At 42.4% G+C, this 19869-nt stretch overlaps 1 protein-coding gene across 1 annotated transcript in view; it reads right to left on the reverse strand.

Moving 5' to 3' along the window:
* Positions 1 to 19869, reverse strand: part of KCNU1 (potassium calcium-activated channel subfamily U member 1) — a 66455-nt gene continuing 46586 nt past the window's right edge. The window contains exons 23-27 of the mRNA XM_069799635.1: positions 19138 to 19335; positions 18692 to 18798; positions 17878 to 18013; positions 17202 to 17315; positions 1 to 168 (exon numbers count right to left, since the gene is read on the reverse strand). Coding sequence (XP_069655736.1) covers positions 17914 to 18013; positions 18692 to 18798; positions 19138 to 19335 — 405 coding nt within the window. The 3' untranslated portion in view covers positions 1 to 168; positions 17202 to 17315; positions 17878 to 17913. The remainder of the gene's footprint in view (positions 169 to 17201; positions 17316 to 17877; positions 18014 to 18691; positions 18799 to 19137; positions 19336 to 19869) is intronic.

The raw sequence follows: 19869 nt of genomic DNA on the forward strand, positions 1-19869 counted from the left end.
TCTCAGCTCTCCATATTGCTGCCTCTCTGCTCCTGGCTGAGGGATGACCCGTCAGGGGACCAGCTGACACTGGCGAGGAGTAACCAGCAGCAGAATTTAGAACACTCCAAACTTTTCTCTTACTTCTTCCCACTTCTTCTTACTTTTCAGAGCCTGAATTGCCAGGGGCTGCAAGAGATGAACATGCAATTAAACTCTCAGGGAAACCTGCCTTGATGAAAATCTCTGGACAGAAAAATCCTAGGGCTTTTGATATTTTGTGGGATTTGGGCTTCTTGCTACCTTCCTCCAAATAAAGCTTTTGAGGAACAGATTAACTTTGTCCATTGGAGAACTTCTGCTGCAGGAGACTCCAGTCTTTTGCAACTGCTCAATTTCCCTTTGACAAGCCTCTTCACCCCCTAAGGCCGACAATCCACATTACGCTCTACTGCTTTCAAAGGGGTTGCTTTACATTGCATCATTGGGTAAATGGAAACCACCAAGTGTCATAGGGTGGAATATGAACTCACCAGGCCACTGATTCCCTGACTGCACTACTGTAGAGACAGCTTATTTCTGAATTAGGAAGAAAAAATTGTAAAGCCTAGTATCATAGATTTGCCTTTTGCCTATGAAGTTGTAGGTGTGAGTGTGGATATGCTAGTAGGGGTTGCCAAAAGGTACCAGTCCAGACCCTGCTGTAATTTTAATGTTCTAGGTGAAGGCCTGTCTGTTCCCAGGTCACCCCTTACCATCTTCCATGACCACATTTTTCATTTTACTGGCCTGATCGTAAAATATCTGGTGCAAACCTCAGCAAGGAAATTAGGCCCACAAGGTTGAGAGTTACACACTCAAATGCTGGATTTCATAAAGCAGACAAAGAGATTAAATGCATATTGACGTATGAAACTGAACATACCCACAGACCATTGAATATTTTCCCCAAATCTGAAAGGATGCACAAGCAAGCCTTATTTTCATCATCCCTGTCTATTAGCATCCAGCCAATACACTTTATAGAGTCTATAGAGACAAGGTATTATAAAAATCATGCAGCCCAGGGAAGTACAAAAGTGATTTAAAATGTTCTAATCTCATTAATCTGTTTCTTCTCCCTAAAGATGTTCAAAGCCCAGGCCAGATCCTTAGCTGGCAAGTGAAGTAGAAAAGCACTTAAATAAGACCTTAAATTTAAGCTCATGCTTAAATTCTATTTACCACAAAGTTCATCTCAAGATAAATTCACACTAAAAGAGTATTTCTAAGCAAAAAAACCCCTCACTTGAGCCAGAGCCTTTGCAGTATAAACAGAGCTAATCTGTAGTAGATGAGGCTTTTCTGCTTCAGGACTTTTTTCCCACTCTTCTGAGCCTCTTTCATGTAGAAAAGGGAACAGAAATTGTGGCTTTGGTGACTAGTCTTAGCAAACCAATTCTGCTTGGATTTTGCATATTCAAGTAAACTGCTGGAAAAATCACAGTGAACCAGTCTGTCACCAAGCTGTAATGCAAACAAAAAAATTACACTGTTATAATAATTAATCAAAATCTGGTGCACTTGTTTACAGCCCAGAAAGTCTCACCCATTTTCTTGATCCCCCTTTTTTTTTTTTCGTGCAGTTACTCAAGAATTTCAAGTACTGCACTGGTTTAGGGGGTTGTGAGGATTAATACATTCAGGTTCGCTTACATCTCTGAAAATCATGCAGTGTCAATCTGTACGATGTTATCACCTACAAACATTCTAACTATATTTTTACTATTAGCTAAGTTATTATCACAGGCTCCCAAGTCTGATAGCTAGTATTTAAATATTTATCATAATGAGAAGACACCTGACTGCCAGCTGTCATTCTCCAACAGAATGGGCAGGTGTCCACATACCTTGATTCTTTTTCCCAACTCCACTGCTCATGATTATTTCTGTAGTCTGGGGGGAGCCAATAACCTCTGTATATGAACTAGGTCACTAGTTACAGATATTAATTCTGTGGAAGCTGGACAACCTTCTACTGTGCACTTGGCCACTCCTAACTTAGTCACAGCATGATCCTACTTAATGTCCCTAAGCCTCATACATGTGAAGAAACCAGTACAAATGTTTGTAATGGTAAGTAACACTCAGCCACAGTTGTAATTGGAGGTACTATGTGCATGCCAAACATTGCATTATTATTATTATTGCTATTGACAGTATAAATGGCAGCACCATAATGGGACAACAGCATCAGGTCTCAGGGAGGCAGAGGGTAAGGAGACATTAATATGTGCAGTCAAGTTCCATCTTGCACTATGAAAGTGTGCTGGTATGAGTGGTTCTGACACCTAGAACATAAACCAGATGGCCCCTTTCTTACGCCATATCATGCAAAAAGAGATTTGAATTAATTCATGTAGAAATCATGACAATTCTGTTACTGTTGGAACTCAGTATAGCGGACAGGGTGGCAGTAGATTATGCTGAATTTTTAACTTATAAAATACTAGCGACAGATGTCACTCCCTGTACTCCTTTGTTGCTTCCCATTCTTTTTCCATCCTCTAGTGCCCTTGTGTCCCTTCTCCAGAGCAGTAACTCTGGACTACACTGCTTAAAAACTTATTTAAATAAAATTTTGTGCAGACCTTTCTCAAAGTCTGTGTGTAAAGAGAAATCCATCAAACCCCAAAGTATGTGCCTGAGCCGTAAAGATGCTGGGGTAAAGGAGACTTCATTTCTCAGTGAACTCCACCTACAGACCTTTTTGAAATTCCATCCAAAATTAATGAAATTTTACTGGCCACGGGTATCAATGAACTATGCAAGCAACAGTGCCTTCCACAAAAAGTTTGCATCCTGAGTAGTTGAGACCCAGTGGGAGACAGGAATATTATCATCTGCACTACGTGGAGGCTGAGGCACAGAAGTAAAGGCGCTTTGCCCAGGGTTACTCTGCCCACATCCCCCAAGTCCTGCTGTCGTGCCTCTGCCCATGAGACATTCCTTGCTCCCGCTCCAGGGATGCGTTCGCACGGGCACCCGTCCAGCAAGGTGCTGGGGTCTGCCTGAGAGCAGGAACAACTTTCTGCCAGGGCACTGCTGGCGCAGCTACCCAGGCTCTGAGCGCACCATCCCCAGGGCCGCCTTGGCTGTACGCTGCCGTAATGAGAACCCGGGCTGCTCCCTGATCTCTGTACTTCACACATGCCTCCTCACTTCCATTTTTCAGCGCCTTCTCCACACAGCATGTCTCCTGCCGACACACCCCTGTCAGCTCCTCCATTGTGTGGCCAGCAGCATCTTTCAGCACATGAGCCTCAGCCAATATGGCTTAAACACATCGATCCAGGGCGGGGGGAAGCAGGAGGGAAGCCTCCACCACTAGTGTGTGTCTGTGTGTGTGTGTTTGCGGGGCGGGGGGGTCCTTTCTGCCATACAAAAGCACAAGTGGTTTTGTTCAAGCTGGCAGAGGCCGGCTGTGTTGAAGCTCCCTTTCATCAGTGGGTATTAGGCCCAAATCGCTGCTTCTTTGAATATGTACACAGCGCTTTCCATCTCCTGTCACCGGGATGACAGATCTGCCAGGCTCCTCCGGGGCCTGGCACCTGGGGCGCGCAGCAAAGCCGGCTTTTCAGCTAAGAGCACACACAGCTTTTTTTTCCTTTTTTTTTTTTTCCTTCCCTTTTTTTTTTTTTTTCCATTGGGGAACTTTCTCCTCCGCCTTCCCCTCCATTTCCCCCCCTCCCGAACCTGAATGAACACTTCTTTCAGTAATGGGTTTTTTCCACCTGGTTGACTTGATGAAAGGTTTATGAGTTGACATTATGTGTGAGAAGAACAAAGCAAGCGCGGGGATGTGTGCGTGTGCGGGGGCGGGGAACGGGCTCGACAGAGCTGCTGAAAACTTTATTACAAACTAAGAGACGTTGGGAGCAATAAATCAGTTGGATGCTCTCTACAAACCAGCAGAAAACTGCCACTGCAGAACAGAATGAGAGAGTACACAAGGCCATGCTGGGCACCAGCACACTCCAGTCAGTTGCACTGGGCTGCTGGAAGGAGGGAGGAGGGAGAGGGAAAGGAGGAAGGGCAGAGGAAAAAGCCTGCTCTGCACCCATCTCTCACAGGTCGCGCTTCCCTGTGCCAGACAGAGACCTCCAGAGTCCCTACCTCGAAATCACAGTTACAGAAGCAACGGCTCCAAAGGAGGTTTCCAGAGGCATGAACTGATGCTTATGTACCCAGCTCAGGGTGAAAATCAGCAATCTTTAGGAAACAAGCTGCCTTTTGGACAGATGCCCCATATCTACTCTCCCCTAGTCTGGAGTTCTGTGCCTGGTCTACCCAGGCAGTTTACTGTTTGCTCAAATTCTGCCTCTCCCAAGGTGAAAGTCGGCAGCTACTATTTACCAACATACAGATGAACAACAACAGCTTGCTCTAAGTGTTTAAAAAATACCATACCTAAAACAAACAAACAAAAGAATTTCAGCTGTTGTTTGTTAGGAAACCAGAGTTAACAGGCTTACAGTTATGAAAAGCACCTTTAGAAACACAAGTTAAAGGATTTTTACTTTGCATTACAAAGAAGGGTAGAAAGGACCTGAGCTGCTACCAGCTGAGCCTGCAAAACAACCAGGAGGTGTATTGTCACATCAGCTTAAAGGCAAGGCTCGGTAGCTAAGACACGACACGGCACGACACTAACACGGCACACTGCTTCCAAAACAGACTGGCTTCCCTCAGTTGCCCCCCACTGCTTGGTACAGACACGATCAGCAGGTTGGAGGCTGCGCCAAGGGAAATGACAGCACGTTTCCTACAACGTCACAGGCTGCTCAGTGAGAACCATGCAGCTTTCTCCTGGTTTTATGTTATATTGGAAGTACTTTAGTTCATCCAGTTTTTTTAAAGTGTTAGCCTTAGTTCTGCTCTAATTTAGACCTGTGTTAATTAGCACTGTCTCTATTGAGGTGAATAGTTTCTTAGGAGAGGCAGGTAACAGCTTTCCCTGACTAAGCTGAATGAATTGCTCAGAGTATCACTGTGATGTGAAAAGCAGACCAGGTCCCACTGCATGAAAGCCTCTGAACCATCCAACTACCGCAGGTCACACAACCCAACTGCATGCTCCCATTGCTATTTCTCCTTAGCAATCCCATGCTGTACACAAAGGCAAACATGTTTCTATTTTAAACTCTAATCCAAGGCTACTGCATGCCTTTTGGAGTGCGGATGTCCTGGAAATGTCACTGCAGAGCAGTGTGCTCAAGAGATTAGAGCCGTTCCATTTTGCAAATGACAGAGTACAGTCACAGATGTTACTCTAGCCATGGGGTCAGACACAGTTGCTCAGGCTTAACTTGTTGAATTGCATTAATAAAAAGGAGAAGGGGCAAATGCTGAAAGACCCTGAGCAGCTGTAACTTTGCTCGGGTTAGTATTCTTACGGCTTTTATCGCAGAGAAACAAACTTCCTTTCCCCCACAACATCCAGTAGCCATTACAAGCTTTAGACAGATGACTCTAAGGACTGAATTCTCAACTGAAAAGTACACTTAATTTCCAGCCTTGTCGTGTACGGACCAGCTGAAGAGTTAATGGCCTTTCTGCAAAGAACTCCGCAATGAAAGTGGTGGTCATGAGGCTCCGAGAAGAATCAAGCAACTAAAGCGGCTCGACTGTCTAAGAGCACTGACATTTGCTGAGCCACCTAAAAGCTTCAGAGTAGAGCTAGGTTAAGGGAACTGGTCAAGATTGGAGACATGACAATGCAGAATTGATCGGGGATACGTAAGAACTTAAACAGGACTGCCCAGGGGCAGATATACATGGAGGATGGCTGGGAACACAGTCACTCGCAGAGAGTGGAACCGAGTTCAGATTAATGTCCAATACCAGCCCTGGGTCTTCAGACCAAGAACTGCAAGAGATGAGCAGTTCTAGACAAGGCTACGGTGCTTGGCAGAGCTGGGCTGCGGAAGGCACCACCTCTAAATGGTGACATGGCACAGGTTGAGACTGAAGTTCACAGGCAAAGAGTAATGTGAACACAACCTGCATGAATCCTAGGGGCCTGGTTCTCCCATCAGTAGCCATTTACACTTGGGCACTTCACACAGTGAGCAGCAAGCACAAATTGCAGACTGGAAGATAATCAGGCTGCGTTAATAATATTTCCAGAAGAGACTAATACTATGGGATGCTTCTATTTTTACGTACCTAATTTGAGAGCTTCTGATTTGCAGATAGCGAGAACTGAGTAGCTTTTACATTTTTAGAAAACCAGGTGCTTTTAAGATGTACCTTTAAAATCAAAATCCATTTTAAATCACCACTGAGAATCTTGGCTGGTGTGTAATAATGCTTCTAGGCACTTGCTCTGAAAAGCAGCCTGAGCTGTGTCCTAGATCAGCATGCAGTGACACGCATCATTCACACTAATGGACTACTTCTAGCTGTGTTGGGGGAGAGAGACAGGGAAGGGCTGGGGAAAAAGTGCCGAAATGTACTGAAAAAAAACCCCAAAATAAAAATCAGGTGCAATTGCAGCTCCAGCCTGCATGCTTGGTGTTAATCATTTGCTCCATTTCTGTGGCTCATATCTGCTCTACGCTTTTGCACTACGAGAAATTTTGGTGCTCTGTATAAAGCAAAGTATAGACAAGCTTAAATCTATAGCTAGCACCATATTAGTGGGATTTCTGCCCACCAGCTGCCCAGGGCAGGGAGAGCCTATCATTTCTTTAGGGTCTGTAGCTGCCTGAAGAAAGCTGGGGAGAGGAAGAGACATAAATTACCTAGTTATTTAAAATTTTCCAAGCAAAAGTTTGGATCAAACACATGAGCCAAACACTGCTATATCAAACTAACCTCAGTCAGATGTACTGAAGTTGGTAGGATAACTTGGGTGGAAAATGACAGGCATTTGTTCCCTACTGCCCACTGCTGTTTAAGCAGCAGTAGGCAGGCTCTCCATTTTCTTGTTCCAGCTGCAGCTAAAGAGATAACACAATAATCAAAGCTACTTTATGATATGTCTAATGGAGCAGGGAAAGAGTTCCATGGGAGTGACCAGAAACGCACGCAGTATTTGAGACACAGGCATACTATGGATATAAAGAGCAATATGCTATTTCTTCTCTAGAAGTTTCTCACAGAGCTGATGCCCTCACAAAACTACTCATATAGCACTGACACCTCTCTCCTTCAAGGTATTAATGAATTAAGAAGAAGTTTTTGAGCAAATATTCGGGGGATTTTTTTTTTAACCATGTGACTTTACTAGCATTGAATTTTCACTGTTGTTTTATTGCCTGGCCATTCAGTAGTGTGAAAACCTTCTGAAACAGGAGCAACATCAGTGTGACATCTGCTTTTCTGTCTCTTTTCTAAATGATGAATATTCTACTGCAGAGCCTCCCCCTCCTCCTGATCAGTAGTCCTACTCTGGCTCAAGGGTCAATTTTTTGCAGTAATTCATTCCCTCCCCACATCACTTTTGTTAAAGTCACCAAGTCTTGCCACAGCAATGAAGTCTGTGAGCTGTCTGGGTGATGATCCTGAAGAGGGATGTGATCACTTTATCCAGATCACTGACAAAACCGAGTCCTGTTCTAAAGTGAGTAAGAGTTGAAGTCAAGACTAGCAACGTGTCCCTCACATCCCAAAGAGCAAGACTTACACCCTGACAAGTTCTTGATTATGAGCACTGATTTTTCAGTCTCAGACCTGCTTTTCCTTTTCCTTGGTAGCAAATCTGATCCATGCACTTGCTGACTAATGCTAACAAATCAGGCCAATTGCTGCTTACTGGAATCACCTTTCAATGGGGAGTTGACAGCAAGAACAATGCATCTGTTTGCAGCCTGTGGAGGCTGCGGGGAGCATCTGTCATCAGAGGAGCTACTTGTCAAAAGAGGTTTCAGGCTCTGGCTGATTCTCAGAACAGAGAAAAGAGACATGTACAGACCTATAGCTGGACTGTTGTTTTGTATTGGTGGCGCTTTCATCTTCCCTTGTCTTTGTTTCCACAGATGACTTTGTTCTATCAGATGTGGCTTTTAATTATGAGAGTTCTATGTGCCATTAGTGGTTTAACTGAAGGGAAATTGAACCATATAAATAGCACCATTTTGCTATTCTCTGTTTATGTTAAGCTGGATTTCCCTTTTGATATTTATTGAGGGAGATGTGGACCTGTTTGACGATTCAGTTCAACTAGTTAAGATTTTACTGGAGGAAGGAATTTAGCCACTGAAATTGCCATAGGCAGCATCGCAACTAGTTGGGTAGGAAAGAAGCAAGCAGCAACCACTACAACTGAAGCAAGACAGATGACATCAAAGAGGCATTCCACCAGGGGTTTTTTAGCAGTCAGTAAATTATGCACGTACAAAGTAATAAAGGAAGTGTAATAATGCCTTATTGTTATATGGGCACCTTTCATCCTGAAGGATAGTAGTTTACAAGCTGGAGATCTCAACACTGGAGGTGGTATTATGTTTTGTCTTACAGGACTGAAATATCATTTACCATTTCAGTCTTAAGCTGATTAAGAAATTACAGTTTGGGGAATTTTGTCAATGAAAAATATTACTGAAAAATTGCATGAAAAATTAACATTTGAAAAAGTCACTTTTTATATATTTTTAGCAGGAAAGCATTTTTTTCACAGAGAGAAAATTATATTTTCATTTGAAAATAAAAGCAACTAGTTATAGTAAAAGATGAGGGACATATTTTAATTAAATCTTGAGGAACACAAATTCTTTACATTGTAGGTAGCAGTTTATGGTCAGCAGCACGAGCTGGTCAGATGCAGTAATACTGGGTGTCCTGTGAGAACTCAGACAAGTTGAATTTATAAGCAGCAGCTTTGGGGATAAAAAGGGGGAAGCCAATGGCATAAGACACTGTACAAAACACAGAGACAAGGAGAACACTGGTTAAGCCCCTAACAGAAAACTCCTCAGACTGATTCAACATGGCCTCAATTCTCTGCAGAGACACAATTCCAGGTCTTAATGCCTTATTCAAATGGAAACCTACAGAGCAAAGTGCTTGATGCCTAACTCACCTCACTGGAAAACATAAAGTGCTGAGTTAGTGCTACTGGAAACTGAAAAGCGCAATTGTAGGGAATTTGAATTACTTCACACCAGTATTTGGATGAAGAAGGTAAGATGCTATAGAAACTGTTGGCTCCCAAAGCAACTCGTAACGTACATGTCAAGTCCAAGAAGATAAGAAGTGCTGAGCAAGGAATTACAAATGCTTCTCAACATTTCTTACAAGTTATACAGCACTTGTAAGGGTGTGAAAGCAAGAGCTGGTGGGAGACTGTGTCTTCATCCTTGCTTCTTCATCAAGGCATTGTTTTCTTCCACAATGATATATAATTTGGAAATACTTGTGCATCTGCAAGGTTCACCAAATTAAGTAGGAAATGCACATGCTCAATTGCATCTTAGGTGATGTGGATCCACTGAGAGGTAATTGACCCTAATGCAGAAGGGGATTTTCAGGGTGTCTCATCTGTCTCCTGGAAAAGACCTCCTGGCAGGGATATTGCTTCATTAGAAAGCAACTGAGTGTTTTAAGTTCATTTCTATCTTCTTCTAGGCAGAGGCTTATAAGTGCACCCAGAACTGACTAAGACTGCCAGCATACAAACTACAAGTACAGTTAACTTTTAAATTGTGAGCCCATGAAAACAAGGGAAGGGGCCAGCTCGTTTTGGTTAAGGCTGTGCAACCACCACTAGAACATTCTTTATCTATAGGGAGTGTTGCTTGTTTGCATGGTAGCACATCCTCCCAGACAATGCTGCATGGTAGAGACTGTTCAGAAAGGAGCAGAAAAAGAAAAACATGGGTAAAATTAGTCTCTACTGTTTGTTGTCCAGTTTCACTGGTAATTAGCTTGGCTACCTCTACAATGTGTTATGCAATATAGATCAAGACTTGATTATTTCTGCCCAGTAATACTCACAAGCAGAGTTAGGTTGCAACATGAGATGAGGAAATAAAAACTAAAGTTTAATAGAAAGCAACAGACACAGACAAGCAGACATCACCATCTAATGATGCTTGAAGAGCTTCTCTCTTTCAGCTGAATGTCTGTTTGGCCTGTAGGCATTATGAACCGTATCAGTCAAACTTTCTGTGCCACCCCTTGTTTATGAAGAAAGCTACAATTACTCATATTTGACAACTCAGTCCCACAAAGCCTTGTGAAGTTCAAAGCACTACCCACCTGGTATTTCTTTTTTACAAGCATGCAACTACAAAGTATAACTTTGGGAATCTTTTAACCTTTCTTTCCCACATGGCCAAATATTCTTGTTCTTCCCTTGCTCGCTCTCTTGCTTTCATTTCACTGGGTATCACACTGAGAAGACTGAGATAATTCAGATAAGTGGGGGAATGAGACAGGAAAGATCTGTTTAGGATTGGTGCTTGACTGAGTTAAAAGAAGCCTACCACACTGAACAAATTAGATCCTCAGGAGATTTTAAGTGTCCAAAATGGTCCACAGGACCTAGGTTCAGAGATGTTAGCCACGGACTAAAATGACTTAGAGCAACGCACTCCACACCAAAGAATGCTATGGCTTCAGCAGAGCCACTCTGAATGCAGCTCAGACTGTACAGACAGCAAAGGCCAGTTGCAGAGGTTTATGAGAGCTCCTTTCATACCACTGCATTATTATAGAGATGTGTGTCTGAAGATGCCACAATTATAATGGAGAATGTTTATTTTGTCTGTAACCCAGCTGGCTGGTTTGCTGTATTTCAAATCTCTTCAAGTAAATAAATGAGGGGACTCTACTTTCCCCTCTACACTGCAGTGTGTATACATGAGTGTTATTTCCTGTATCAGATTCCTGTACAAAAACTGCTGTCAGGCTATTAATAATCTGGAAAAACACCTTGAAACTTGACTCAATGAGGGCACATTGCAAATGGGCTCTAATGGCTTTTATTTCTCATCTCTGTCACCTCAGATCTAATCTGCCATTTTCTCATTTTTTATCCTCTCTGGTCCCCTCAAAAATCATTCAGCAACTCTTTCTTCAGTGCCAGGCAGAGCAGAAGGGGGCCGTGTGATGGGGTCAGCAGGCATTTATTAACAGAGAAAGGTCAGGTGTATCATGTAGTGTGAAGCAGAGTCTTGGGCACACTCCCAGAACAGAGCAAAGGTGAGTGCATGGCAGCCTTCTGCCACTTCAAGGCCTGGGATCAAAATGTAGAAAGCAAAGTGAGATGTAGTCCTGGAGGGAAAATATTCCCACCACCACAAACGAACCTTACAACAACACCCCCCACCATTACTTTTCATTTTATGGGCCAGTAAGGAAGTTTCCTGGATTCTAAGACGCGCTTTTAGCCACAAGGAAAGAATTAACCAAAGACTGTGCCAAAGAGCCAGTAGCAAACCCCTGGATAGTGACATGCTTGTTTTGTGGATTGCTTCTTTTTTTTTTTTTTTAATTAAAAAATAAAAAAGCAATCTGGAACTGAAAGTAGACCCTAATTCTTTTCTCCATTTTGGGGCCACATCTGCATCTTCTGTGGAAACAATCTAGGCACCATCAAAACCTTGCAGCGTGTCCCCCTATGTTTAAACTCACGCTCCTTACATTGAGCTTGGTGTGGTACATTTGCATGAAGAAAAAATGCAAATCAAAGGCTACTTAGTTCCTTCTCCTCTGAAAAAGAGAGAGAAAGAATATAAGAGGACATTGAAAAGCATTATACAGGACTTGCGACCTATTAAGAACTTATGGTCAGACTTTTAGAAGTTGTTCAGATGCTCCAAAGTTCTTAATTAGATATCACTATATTTTCTATTAGATAGCATTCCTACATATCTAATTACCTTTAAAAAAAAATGGACCTCAGGTACCTAGGGGAAAAAGGCATGAGGCAGTTTCTGACAAACATTGTACAGTATGCGATTCTCAGAGAGAAGCCACAAGTCCTTTTTTTCCCTCAACAATCTTGACATTACAATCTGTTTAGGAGTTCCTTCCTTTTTGTTTTATTTGGTTATGCAAACATTAATTTAAGAAGTATTTCTCAAGCCTCCTGTGGGAATCAAACCCAATTTTCAGAGACAATGCATATACAAAAATGACTAACATTTCTCTTTGAGAAGGGGAGGAGATTTAAGGCTTTTGACTCAAGGTTGGGTTTTTTTCCCCTTTTTCTTCTCCCTCCTTCTTCTAAGTATCTCTTTATTCATCACTTTAATTACCTAATCATAAATTTCTTTAGGGGGTTACTTAGAAGGAAAATTAGCATCAAAGCTTGGCAGTAAATTCAGGGGCTTTTGGAGCAGGTCCAAGCTGTTTCACCTGTGATTAATTAGATGATTTTTTCCTTTAAGTGCCAGAGGGCTGTTGAAGTCTTTAAGCAGTTACATGACTGCTGGCAGCTCAGGAATTATGATTGATGCATTAGTCTGGCATTTAGGACTTCTGCTTCTTTTTGGTAGTTGCCTGGGTAAGCAAGTATATAAGACCAGCCACACTGATGGAAACAAAAGGCTCATTGCTGGCAAGCACCAGTCCTTGCGCTCATAGAAGAGTGAAGGAACTGGGTACATTTGCTTCTCCGCTGCTGGTAGAATACTCAACAGGACTAAGATGAGAGAAAGGGAGAAAGAAATGCCTACTACTCGTTATATTTTACAGAGTCACAATATCAAGTCATAGCAGTACTTCTTTTCTTTAAAGTTTTCTTTAAGGTACGGGCTTATTCAAGAATGAAAATGAGAGGAAAACAGAACTAAACTTTTAACCTCAACCCCAGAAACCTTCTGAAAAAAAAGGTGGACTTCAAAAAAATGCATTTCTCTTTTATGAAAAAATAATATTCCTTCCCCCTTGCCCCAAAGGGGGAAGAATGAATCTCAGTGGGGTTGCATTTTTTTTTAATTTTTTTTTTTAGCAGAAAACCTTACAAGACAACCAAATTCCAAGCCACTGTGTCTGATCTGGCTCGTCCTCCTGGTTGGAAACAAAAATCCTGTTGTGTCACTGAAAAAAAAAAAAGCCAATCCCCAAAACCCAACTTCTGCATTAAAGCTTTAGCGGAAGTTAGAAATGTCAGCCAACTCTAATTGTCATCCCCACGCAACTCTCACCCATATGCAGGATAGAGGAGTTTGGAAACACATCTCAACTTGTGGGGAGATAAAGCCCAGTGGGCTGTGTCTACTTTCACTGCTCTAGCTACATCCGTTTTCTGGGAAATGAGAAACCTCAGTCACTAATGCTTATTAGTTGGCACATGTGTACTACAGAAAAAGTGTCAGAAGCATTAATGATGCACTTCCAGATTGCTTAATACAGTTAGCTCACCTAATTCACTCTGCATGGCCTCCTGCTGCAAGTAGAGAAGCAATCAGCAGTTAAACAGCTCTAGTCCCTTTATAACTGGCCACTAGAGAGACAGTGGGGAATAAGACTATGGCTTTATGGTACATTGGTGGCAGGTCAATAGAGTAAGCTGAAGTAGATGGATGGGAAAGTAGCGAAGAGCCCTTCTTTCAGTAGGAGGAGGCTAGAGAACCCACTGCCAATTAATGACTAAGGGAGACCTCCTTCTGTTCTGGCATTAATTTAAACCATTAGGTGTTTGGAGTTTATCTCAGCAGAGCAAAAATCATCTTTCAGACAAGATACGTGCTTTGCAGGAAACTGTGTGTGTGCTCTCAAAAGCTACTCCTGCTGTCATGCATCCTTCCTCCCAAGCGTTCTCAGGACAACAGGATGTCCCTTCGCATCAGGAGACAGCTCCTCATCCTGCTGTGAAGTAGTTAATCTCCATGGGAAGTTCCTAGGCCTCTCGCCATCCCTGATCAGAGAATAATGACACTTGGTGTTTGCAGCCACCTCTTGTTTTTGTCAATGCCCAGCCGGCCTCATCTAACATTTATAGAGTCTGGATTCTCCTCAGATCTCATTGACTATGTGTCAGTCACCACCCGTAGCACGCTGTACTGCAAAACCCAGCCCAGCTCACAGCAGTGACATCCTTCACTACTCATTCTGCTGGATTGTATCTGACTACAGGAAGGAGGACGGAGAAAACAACCCTAGCCTGCATATATATATATATATATATTCATCTCCTTATGGGCAAGTGCTCTTTGCAGAGGCCTGTGTTTCCCTCTGTGTGTATGCCCTTATCAGTGCTCAGATCCAGGTGGATGGATGTGTTAGGGTAAGTGCTTTAGCATGTTGAAGTCTCTACAGAGTCTATATATCCTTGCATGCATCTTTGGAGAGGTTTCTGGCTCCATTCGTCATGTACCAGCCTGAAATGACAGTGTGACCAAGCTGACAAGACAGACAAGACACATAACGGCAAGACAGCTGACCTACTGGGTAATCTCAAGTAACTTACTTTCCTGTTTGAAAGTATGATGATACTTGTCTGCTTCTGTAAACAGGCTGACCATCTTATAACAAATAATTCATCAGGTAGTACCACATGAAGACTACTTGAGCCACCTCTGGAAGAGACTGTTAAATCCTAGACAGACAGGCAAGGGAATGATCACGTTAGCAGGAGCTGAGATCTGAGAGTGGAAATACAAAATGGCCTAGTGGGAATAGTATGAAAGCTGCTAGCCTAGAAATCAGGAGATCTGGGTTCTGTTTTTATCTTTTCCACCAATCTGATATATGCTTTTGAGCAAACTACAACTCCTCTGCTTCCCTTATAACTCTTTTTTGTATATACCACCTAAGCTCACTAGGGTCAGGGACTACTTCTGATTGTATCTGACACAAAAAGTTTCAGAACTCTATCAGAGACTCCCGTGACACTGCTAAAAAGTAAAACCTACTAATACTAATCACCACCCACACACTAAGGTGACCTTTACAGCTTAGAATGGGTACAGATTAGCAAACTACAGTGCAGAGATCCTGTAACAGCTCTGTGTACCACGCTGTGGATTTCACTGCAGAAGCTGAATTTATACAAACATATGACCCAAACAATACACAAGAAGATACTGTTGCTGAAGATTCAAAGGTGGTAGCTTCAGAAAGCATGTTTGCATGCACCCACACACAGATTCTCTCCTACACCTTTGCTTTTCACAATTTGTGACAACAGAGATTATTCCTTTCTGGAAGAATGTGGCATTGTTGACATTTAAAAAAAAAGCAAAACAGGCCTTTGCTTTGCTTGAACAGCACAGGCTTTCTTGATCAGCTGTCTGAGGTGCCTCATCTGTACAAAGCATTTAAACCTGTCTAACATCAAAAAGTAAAGTAAGACAAGTCACTTTGATGCTCCAGAGCACATGCCTAACATGATTATTGCAGAATCTTCCTGGTGATAATAGAATTATGCAAAAGAGGCCTTGACCCATTAATGCTTTTACCTTTCTTAGGATTTCTCTCCCTCCTCCTTCTTTCCTGAGAAGCAGAACTGCTTGCTCAGGTACAGCAACTGAACAAAAAGGTGGAATAAGCAAAGTGCAAGAGGTCCCTTCTCCACCTTGCCATTTCTCCCCACTCCACCTTACCCCAGTAGATTACATGCTCTAGCAGCTGCAGGTTAAGCAACTGGAAATAAGCTGTACTGGAAAAGCTTTATGACTGGACATGGGCATATTCCCCCATCACAGAGATGCTGCGAATGCAGGATGGAAAAGCATGGCATATGTCATCACTGGCGGTCCTGCATGTAAGACACCTTGGAGAGAAGGAACATTTTAAAAAAAAAAAAGCACTTGCTGCATCTTTCTAATGGAAAGAAGAAAGATACACCAGTGGTTGCAGCAGTTTTACACCAAGTAGCATAGCTCTGGACTAACACAGTAGTATGCCCAATGTTTTGTGCCTTAAAAGCTGAAACTAGTATGTCCTGGATCTCAATCATGAAGGAGCACTTTCACCATTTCCCTCCATTTTCTAGAAAAAGCAGATGATTTCAGATAGCAGAGTTTGCTGGCAAGATAGTCTGAGTTTCTCACCCACTCAGGGAAGTTATGAGTAAACAGGCTTTGGTGTTTCTTGCAGTTTTCTTAATAAAAATGCCTTAATGTTGCACAAGACGTGCTTAATATCACAACACAGAGGTCCAGGCATGTGTAGTTATCCAAAAGCAACAGAACAATTAGGAAGAAAAAGGGATGTTACCTCCTCTGTGCCCTGCTTAGACTGAATTACAGCTGAAAATAAAGGAAGGTTCAGATGATGACAATACAGAAAGCTTACAGAATCTTAGTATGAGGTATCCTTTGTAGTCAAAGGACTGCAAAGCTTGCCCAGGCTTTTCCTTCCACCTTTTAACTGTCTTGTCTGTTTAAAATAATGCATGCTAGGGAATGGACTGAGACACTATTATTGAAGCCTTGTTCTGCCAGAGGGTAAACAGAATCCAGTGCACAAATTCTTATCTAAGTTTGTATATACAGTGGGTGATTTTAGGCCAAAAAACTCCTACTGAGAGATCAGCTGACCGTCTTGGCTCAAGTTCAGGCCTGCAAAGGGCTGGCAAAGGGAAAGCATGCTTCCTATGTATTTTGTTTGCTCTAAGCATGGTTCACTGATTCCTACTTGTAATCTGTCCTGAATTGAAAATGTACGATTAGTTTGTTCCAGGGAAGATGAGTCCAACACATTAAGGCTCAGACCTGAATCCAAACTCCAAACTTTCCCAAGAGCAGATATGTTTCCATCTGGAGTTTCGGTCCAAGCTTTTGTCTGGCTTCTTACTCATGTTGTTTGAGTGAGTTCCTAAATGTCCCATCCTAAATCAGTACCTATTTATGTTAGGCCAAATGAATCACAAGAGACAGTCCTTTCCCCAAAGCTCTCATTATCTAAATTAACAAGTATGTTATTATATTCCCTGTGTGCAGCAAGCAGCATTAGGATACAGTTAAATAACTCGCCCAAGGTTACACAGCCAGCTCTTTCCAGAGCTGGGTACTAAAGCCAGTTGCTTGACTGTTAAGCTCAGTGCTTTATCTTATTCCTCAAGAGGAAAAGAGCAAGCCCAGATCTGACCATTCCCCTGGGTAGGAAAGCTTCTGGAGTATCTGTCTGAAACAAAGACTTACTTTCCCCCTTTTCCTGTCTAAAATAGAAAAAGGACCAAGACCTTATTCCCAAGCTTCAGGGATCTGTTAATTGGCTCCCTAGTAAAATTACAGAGACTCAGCTGCCTGATAATGATTGTAAATGACAGAGACTATCAGGTTTACCTTGTGATGTCCCTGGGGAGCTTGCAGTTAGTTTAGTCTGAACTCTGCGTCAGCTGTTTGGGTTCCTTTCTTCTCGGCATGTGGTATCTGGACTCAAGCTGCAGTCTTTCAAACCTAATTAGTGTTAGGGGAAAGAGAGAGAGAGAGGGGAAAAAAAAACAAACCAACACCACCACTCTTCTCATTCCCTCAACTGACTTTGTAACTTACAGGCAGGACCTGATTTATGATACACGTTTATTGGGATTTTTTGCCTGAGTTTTTGTTTCTTTTCATGCCTATCAATCCAGCATCTTCAGTTCTGGCTGCAAGAAAACTGAATTTTAGTGTGCTGGAGTCTTTGAAGGTTGAGAATTTCAGCAGAGAATCTCTAAACTCAACAGAGTCACCGTGTTAGTATATAGTTGGGTATGCTCTGTGCAGTGCTCAGCAGAAAGTGAAGTTTTTTCCCTTTTCCTCGCAGAGAAAGCATTTTACTCTCTGTTTGCTGTTAAAGCTTAACAATATAATTTTCAGTAATAACCTCACATTAACGTTTAGCCAAATTCAAACTGCCACCCCTAAGAAATAAGAACACAGACAATTTATTGTAGTGGTCTTAATAACTTGTACAATTTTTTATTTGCAGGGCATTTCACAATCTCTCATAACTTTGGCATGAAGGTGTCTGTACTACCTGTTTTCTTCCTTGGTAACCAGCTTCCATCCCACATCACAGGTCATCAGTTGTTGCAATGTTGAATGGAACAACACAGAACAGCAGATCCGTAGACAGCATCTTCAAATCACTGGCAGGCCGAGCAATCACAAACCTGAAAAAGCAGTAGCACATGAGATTCAGGCTACTTTGTGAGGCTTTTGAACTGAGTGTCTGGGACAGCCAGAAAGCTGTAGGATTTTTTTGCAATGACTGACTGCATGTGCAGAATTCTTCGGAATGATGAGACAATATACAGAGGCTTTAATTTTACCTAGGAATGGGATACATATATTTTAAATGAAGCTAATTAGTCTCTGGAACAGCTGCTGAAAGATGTGGTAAATTTTTTGATTCCTCAAAAATCTTTAAATCAAGACTAAATGTCTCTCTAGGAGATCTGAAGCTCAAGCAATCACTGAAATCTTGAAATTGAAAGAATCAGTGAGTAGAACAGGTTAGATGAGAAGGTTCCCTCTGCCTGCAAACTCTCTGAAATCCCTGCCCTCAGCAACACTACTAACTTCATGCTCCAGCAGCTCTCTAATGCAGAAGGCTCACTTGTAAAGATAAATCACATCTTAAGTGAACGTAAGGGAATCTGATACAAGTGCCAGTAAGCGCCATATTCAGACCATACACCAGTTTGCCTCAAATGGCCCTAGCCACCTACAAGAATGTCTGAATCCAAGACAAAAATAAGTAATTCAGGTTGCCTATAACAGATGCCTAACTTCAAAGTCATGACTGCTGTCTTTTGACTATGGTACAATCTGAGATAAAGTATACTTGCCTATTCTTGTATGGATTGGGTTCTTCCATCAGGCGGTAGAGCCCAAAGCAGAGTATCCCAAACAAGTCTAAAGCTCTGCAGTAAATGTCTCCAAAGCAGTCCTCCTGCTATAAAAGAAGCAAACCCACTCTTATCTCTAAGGAACGAAAGTGGACAATCCAGCCCAATACTAAATCACGTATTTAGCCAGCTATCAATACTATTCAATACTTTTAGTATCCTAAAATTTGGCAAGAAAAAAGGGAAAAAAATGACTGGTGCCCCCCAAGATTAGAATCGAGTATAAAATAAGGCTATCTGATGCCTTTGCCTCTTCAAAATATAGCTCAAGCTATGTAGTGAGATTCAACTGAATGAAACTAAACTTTAGGTAATGACAAACCAAAAGTACTAGCAGCAAGGATCAAAGCATAGCCCATGAAGCACCACTCAGTGATGTAACTCACCACGACATCTGTTAACAACCTCTTGGACAGTGGCAGGAGTGCCAGTTTGCATCTAACTTGGGAGGCATTGTGGATCATGTTGTCAGGATTTCTGTGCAGTCTGCTGCCCTCTTCCAACAGCCGTTCCCCCAATGCTGGGCTTGTCCCACTAGTCACCAAAGTCTGCAGCAGAGCCAAGATGTGATGGTTGTAGTACGTCTGGAAAGGAAGAGACGAATCAAAGACAAAAGAGCATGCCTTGGAAAGGAAAACCAAGTTTTCCAGTGAAAACCTAGAGAAAGTGATCAGGCAGACAGTTTGGAGTTTTTCTGTATACTTAAAGTAGTCCTTAATTATGTTTAAAGTTTTCTGACAATATTTATGCATCACCACCTACTTAGCCCATTGCAGCTTCGAAGAGCAGTCAGAAGATTCCACCTCTGCTCTTATAATAGAATGCACTAAGCTGTGTCTGAATGGAAGACTTTCAATGGCACAAATGGAGCAGGTGTGAGTGTGCGCACCTGTGTGCATGTAAGAAAACTGGGCAGCAGCTCTGATGTCACCTGAGTAGGAGAACACTGTGTAATGTAAGGCTGGGGAGCACAACTGCCCTGCCCAGCACTACAGAGTGCAGGTGCAGCAGGAAACTCTGTCCTTGTAGTTGTCACATTGTTTTGAAAACCTTCTCTGTGCCCTTATCTCAATCAGTATTTTGGGGGAGAAAATTACCATGGTTCAAACTCAGATCTA

Source organism: Haliaeetus albicilla, chromosome 13 (genome assembly GCF_947461875.1).
Source record: "Haliaeetus albicilla chromosome 13, bHalAlb1.1, whole genome shotgun sequence".
NCBI lineage: Eukaryota > Metazoa > Chordata > Aves > Accipitriformes > Accipitridae > Haliaeetus > Haliaeetus albicilla.